The sequence below is a fragment of the Lactuca sativa genome, chromosome 3, assembly GCF_002870075.4.
Source record: "Lactuca sativa cultivar Salinas chromosome 3, Lsat_Salinas_v11, whole genome shotgun sequence".
NCBI classification, from domain to species: Eukaryota; Viridiplantae; Streptophyta; class Magnoliopsida; order Asterales; family Asteraceae; genus Lactuca; species Lactuca sativa.
The window spans coordinates 303,337,725-303,344,785 of record NC_056625.2 but is presented as its reverse complement, the minus strand read 5'-3'; the positions used below and the strand labels follow the sequence as shown (position 1 = coordinate 303,344,785).

At 36.7% G+C, this 7,061-nt stretch overlaps 1 protein-coding gene across 1 annotated transcript; it reads right to left on the bottom strand.

Annotated features, from left to right (window-relative positions):
* Window positions 1-5,414: 5,414 nt before the first annotated feature.
* On the bottom strand, window positions 5,415-6,816 carry LOC111909558 (delta(12)-fatty-acid desaturase FAD2). The gene has a single exon (XM_023905353.2). It carries the CDS (start codon window positions 6,709-6,711, stop codon window positions 5,566-5,568), a length of 1,146 nt encoding a protein of 381 aa, XP_023761121.1. The 5' UTR covers window positions 6,712-6,816; the 3' UTR covers window positions 5,415-5,565.
* Window positions 6,817-7,061: the final 245 nt, after the last annotated feature.

The following is a 7,061-nucleotide window of genomic DNA, read 5'->3' as shown; positions in this document are numbered from 1 at the left end:
TATTATGTGAATAATATAATGAATAATATATTGTTATTTGATTAATATAAGTCATAGAATTAATTAGAATTAATTTGGTGACTTAAAGAGATTAATTAAATAAAGGGGTATGAACTGTCAATTGATTGATAGTTAAGCTTTAGACTGTAAATCCATTAGGATATGGTATGGACGAATTCTAAGAGGTTTAGGATAGCTTAAATCGTCCATATGCTTATCTATGGAATGGATTTGGATAGCCTTAAGAGAAGATTATCCAATTAGGGTTTAGGTTGTAACCCTTAAGGAGTCTACAAGTATATATAGACCCTATGGCATAGGGAATTCGACATATCTCTAAAAGCAAGGAACCTCTGGTCGAATTCCTTCCCTCTCCTCTCTCCTAAATCATTCTTATTGCTATTGGTGTTTGTAAGCCATTAGAGGAGTGACACTTGTGACTCTAGAAGCTCCAAGACCTCAAGATCAACAAGGAACTCAAAGGTATGATTCTAGATCTGTTTCAATGTTGTTATTTAACCTAATTAGTCATTAGAAGACTTGGACTCAATGCATGTTTATTAGAAAGCCTAGATCCAAGCATTAGGGTTTTGCATGCGCACATAGGAAAGTTCTTATGGCTAAAACACATCAAGTATTGGGTAGAATTCCATTGAGATCCAACTCCCACCCATATATAAGGGGGAGTAAACTCCATTTGGAGCTTTTCCACCCTCTCTCTCTATACTCTCTCTAGACTCGTTTTCGCCCCGAATCTGCAACCAAACACTTCCAAATCGTAAGTCCGCTTACTCTAGCTTATTCTAAACATTATGATTTGTGTTTATAGCTTAGAAATTTGACTTAGAAGCTGTTGAAAAGGACTTTACAGCCTAAGATCCTTCTTAGGCCGTAAACACCTAAAATGAGGCCAAAATGACCCCAAAATGTCCCTAAAGGGTTGGAAATAAATTAAGGGATTTGCCTAGGAGTGTTTAAACATTAAATCACAAGGATTTAGGGTGTAAAATGGAGTTTACGGCCCAGGCATATGCCAAGGCCGTAAACACCTCTTAAACATGTCAAAAAGCCCCCAAAACACTCCCAAACCACCCTAGGGCTTCATACATAAATTAGGGGCTTATCATTTCGGGTTTAAACCATTTAAACACATCAAAATGGAGGGACAAAAGGAGTTTACGGCCCAGGCATGTACCAGGGCCGTAAACACCCCTAAACATACCCAAATGATAGTTTTAATCCCCCCAAATGGCCTCACACTTCATTATAAATTACTAGCAAGGTATTAGGGGCTTGAAACTTCACAAAACTCAAGGAATGAGAGTTTACGGCCGTAAACTCCCTTAGGAGTTGTCCCTGGGCCGTAAACTCCATTAAGATGCCCTTAAAGACCTTAAACCCACTCATAATATATAGTTTTGGACCTAGAATAATTCCATGAACAAGTTAGAAGCCTTAAAACACACTAGATACCCTCACCATGAGTTTACGGCCGTAAACTCATGGTGAGTAGTCCCTGGGCCGTAAACTAAGTAATAAGAGGTTACTCTCAGAGAGTAAACTCCATTCCTAAGCCATACACACCTTTAGACGCTACTCGGGACATCCCAAACACTTATCCAAAGTTTTTTCCGCTCGTTTGAGTGCGTATACTTGTTTAATTGGTATATAATACACTAATTGTGTGTGAACATATGTTATCATATGTTAAATAGGTCATTGAGTGTGTTCGAGTCATTACGTGACACCGAACACCCAACCGTCACCCTCGTCGGACCTACTTATACCAGGTGAGTTCATACCCCTGAATGAACCTTTTAAATGTTTTTTTACATGTTTTATAGGGGGGAATACAAGTTAAACATGCCAGTTATCATATCAATCACTTGTGATTGATAACCCGCATGCACAAGATTTTACCACACTGTATACTGTTTTACCGAGTAGGATACTATAATGGTTTTTAAAAAGGTTTTTCGTTTGTTTCAAGACTCTTATTTATACTGCTTTATTTAAAACTCACTTTAAACTGGTTTATAAAGGTTTTACAAGATTTTAATCAAAGTTCTCTTTCACAACGTACACTTTTACTTGTTAGTTACTGCTGCTTCGCTTATACTTATTTTATACTCCTACTTGGTAACGCTTTTACTTCTTGAAGCGCTTATACCTGTTATTGTCTCTATTTCACTTATACTTGTAGTCGCTTATACCTGATAGACGCTCTTACTTCACTTATTGTCGTCTCTACTTCGTGATACGCATATACTTGTTCGACACTCCTGCTTCACTTGCGACCGCTCCTACTTCACTTGTTAGACACTCCTACTTCACAAGAATCACTTCTACTTGATACACACTTAGTCGTAGTTAGATGTATGTATGTGCTTATATAGGTACATATAAGTAATGATTGAAAGACTTAGGAAGGCTCGTCCGCCCTATTTCCTTTTCTTCGTTGAGATGTGGTCTGGTGGGATCGGATGGCCGTCCGAAGGTCGTTTGATTCATTACTTATATATTATGTATATGAGTATGGACATACAGGAATTCTCTAGTCAGTTCAGTTAAGAGTATCTACCTCTAGTCTACACTTACATTAGAAACACACTACCTACTATTTGGAAGTCTCTACCTCTAGTCTACACTTACATTAGAAACCCACTACCCACTATTTGGAAGTCTCTACCCACTATTTGGGATGTATCTTCAGGACACGACCTTCTCCGTCGTCTAGATGGTAACTAGAATCTCCTATAGGGAGAGCGGACATTGTGTGTATAGATCTATACGGGATTGACAACCCCGCACCCAGACTGCTAGCTACAGTCCCGGCCTACCAAGCCAACGGGTGACAAATGTCATATTTTGGACGCTTGTAGTGCGTCTGGTACTCTAGTCAGTACGGTTACGAGTATCCCGGGTTACCTTATAATTCATTGGCCTTAAGATAACGATATTTCACTGGCAATTTACACTGTATGCTGGTAATTCATTTTCAGTGTCACACTGTTTTGACCTTACAAGACGTATCTTTCATTTGATACTGTCTGGGTCTGTTTTCTCTGTTTTGACCTTACAAGACGTATCTTTCATTTGATACTGTCTGGGGTCTGTTTTTCACTGTTTTAGACCTTACCAGCTGTATCTTTCATTTGGTACCTTATGGGGTCTGAGTCTCTACTTGTTAGACTGAACCAGGCGCGTTGTTAGTTCGATACTCTCCTGGAGTCTGTGATTCCTTTGCCTTAGTCAGCAGTCCTCACTGCTGAGGCATATGTTATTTCCCTATTGTCTCTCGCTTTCTTTAATAATCAAATTCAGTATTTTGATAATGATAGCAATTAAGGGAAAACCACTTTTTACCACATAACACTGACCCGTCTTGGTAGAAGGCTGCTTTTATTAAAGAAAATATAGGATTTTCTAGAAACAACTCTAATGCACTGTAAACACTTAAACTATTACTTTATAAAGTTATTTGAATGAAATGTCTCTAAATACTTATGAACTCACCAGCATTTGTAAAAATGCTGATACTCGCTTTTCAAATAACTTGTATTCTCAGGTTAGCATTAGACAGGTACATCCCCGGAGCTGTTGAGGAAGATAGCTTAGTGCCACGCCGTATTTATTCTATTACTTGTATTACTTTGTTGTATTGTAACGTAAATCATGTAAAACTATTACTATTAATGCAATGTTTTGTTGTACTTTGATTACTATAATGCATGTGTTGTGATACTTGACATGACGTCATCCACCCCAGAACGTTTCCGCCGTTCCGGTATTGGGGTGTGACAATTTTGAATGTTAGGGTTTTTAAAGGGAAACATGAAATGGTCCGGTGGAGTATGATGGTGGTCACGATAATGGTGGAGTACGGTGGACTCGTACCATAATGAAGTAGCGGTAGATAATCCATAAACAATCACCGTCACAGCAAGAGCAGCAGCAACAAACACGGAGTCACACGACAAAAAGCAATTGCGTTGGTTTACTCGGACTCGCAAACACCATTTGTTTTGTAGATCAAGATGAGAGATAGACGAGGGGTCAAGATGAGAACGATTTGGTGTTAGTTTGTGGTGGTGTTGGTCGCCGCGTTTGTTGGGAGTATATTGACGTGGAGGCTATGATTGGTTCTTAAACATACCAGCTGAGGTCGCCGGTTCTCTTGACTTCACCACAGTCCATCAGTGATGAGCTTAATAGAGGAGCCGTCGGTGAAGGAAAGAATAAGAGAAAGGGGATCGATTTGATTAGGGTTAGAAAAACAAAAGGCAATTTGTTCTGTATCAATTATAAATATTTAACGGTATACACTACTTTTCCCTTCATACAGTCCTTCACAAACATATAAATATAATATATCCAATTTAGGCTTTTAAACAAATGGTTTTTAATATTACATAAAATTAATTATATAATCACATGAAAATATATAAACATGGCAAATCCAATTTATGTTTTTTTAAATATGAATATTTTTATTATTACATAAAATTAATTTTTTTAACGTTATGTAAATATTTAACATTTCAAAGAAAAAGAACAAAAAAAACAATAATTTACAAAAATATTTTTATATTTAAAATAATTTATGAAAAAAAAAATTATCAATATTACATTTTGATATGAATTATATCAGTAATGGTTGATCATACCGTTGTTCAAGAATTTTCGTCATTGCGACATGTTCACGTATGATGGATTATAATAGTTGTTCGAGTTTTGTTTTTACAAACTAATTTCCGAATAAAATATTCGCACTCGGCGCTTGGCGCGGGTAAAAGCCTAGTGTGTGTATATATATATATATATATATATATATATATATATATATATATATATATATATATATATATATATATATATATATATATATATATATATATATATATATTATTTTTTTAAAAATAAAATAGAAATTTCGAGATTCAACCTTAGTCACGTATTTCACATCTGCCGCAATAACCTTCCGGTGTACCGGCACGGTAGGTCTGGTATAATCATAAAACATTATACAACGCCACCCATTCCTTTATCCTCCGCCACCACCCCCACCACCATAACCGTAACCGTCACCACCCCTACCACCACCTCTGATACCAGTCGACCCCACCACAATTACATACGTTACTTATACGACCGCTATCTCTGTCACTACCACCTTTTCTGCCATCTATATGATTACTCAGTTTGTGAACAGACATATAACCGACCCCTATATATATATATATATATATATATATATATATATATATATATATATATATATATATATATATATATATATATATATATATATATATATATATATATATATATATATATATATATATATATATATATATATATATATATATATATATATATTTAAAAACTTCTTATTGTTACATTTATGGACACTGTAATTTTAAAGTAGACTTTTATTCATAAATACTTTGCAACGTTGAACTTCAAATCTACACCAACGCTATTGGCGTAAGGAATACATTTTAAAAGCTTAGTGCGAATGCAGTAGGAATTAGCCAGAATTAACGTAAGAAAATTACAAAAAAATTACATCTTATTGTTGAACCAATAAACACCTTTGCTGTTGTCGTCACCTTCATCAGCCTCAACAAAGAAACACTCGGTAGCTTCTCTCCACATTGCTTTAACTATAGGGGTGTCGTCATACTGATAGTATTCCCCTAACATGGGTTTGATTGCATTTGTGGCCTCCATGGCATTATAATGAGGAATAGTACTGAACATATGGTGGGTGACATGTGTATCCGTGATATGGTGAAGAACTGTGTTCAAAACACCATAATCCCTATCAACGGTTGACAAAGCTCCCCTCAACCAGTTCCACTCAGTGGAGTCGTAATGGGGAAGTGATGCGTGAGTGTGATGCAACCAAGTGATGACGACCAAGAATCCATACACGATAACCAAAGGAGCAAAGTAGACCAACACTAACCATGTCAACCCTTGTGCTAAGGCCACTTTATAGAGGCCAAAACTTACTACAACAAGTCCAATATCTGTTACGAGTATTTGGAGTCGCTCACGATCACTGTAAATAGGACTTTTTGGGTCGAAATGGTTGGCAAATTTCTCATACTTTCGGCCAGAAACATTGAAACAAACGTACAAGAGCCAGCCTATAGTGCATAAAATCACGAGCCTAAAGAGACGACCAGGTGGAGTGTTGAGAAGTCTGGCAAAAGAATTTAAGCTCGACTTCTTTTTTGGGACAAAAGATTCATCGTGCTCAAGTGAAGCAGTGTTAGAATGATGACGACGATGACTGTATTTCCAAGAGAAATAAGGAGCAAGTAGACTAGTGTGTAGAAAATAACCGATGGTGTCATTTAACCATGTGTAATCACTAAACGCTTGATGGCCACATTCATGGCCAATGACCCACAAACCCATTTGGACACAACCTTGAAGGATCCAATAAACGACCCATGCTACATAAGAAAGAGGGGTTGGAAGGTGGATGATGTAGGTGGAGGCTACGTAGTAAAAGAAGAAGGAAAAAAAGAGATCAACGAAAAGGTAAGATGAAGATCGGAGTAGGGATCGATTGAAACAGTGTGGTGGTATAGTTTTTTTTATATCGGAAAGCGTGAAAGGTGGCTTTGAAGATGGAGCTCGTTTAACAACTTTATTCCCGGAGTTATCTCTCTGGGTTGCACGCCCACCGGAACCCATACTTCAGTTGATATCAGAAAACTTTTTCAGTTTGATTTTTGAAGAAGCTAATTGTATAAAAACTGTCTGAGATATTGCAAGGCCTCTCTGGTGATCTAGAATAGTTAGTTACTTTAGGCATATATATAGTGATAAGTATCGAAAAAATATTTAATTAATCTAATGAGCCAGATTTGAGCCGCCACATGCGACTTAGGAGTTGCTGGATAGTCAATATGGGTAGTCTTGGTGCTTGCGAAGAAGCTACGGAAATACGCAAAGTCTCAGCTTTGGTTTAAGAGTAAATTACAATTTTGGTCCTTGAATAAAGCTTATTTTTATAGTTTTTATGCCAAAAGTTTTCTTTCTCA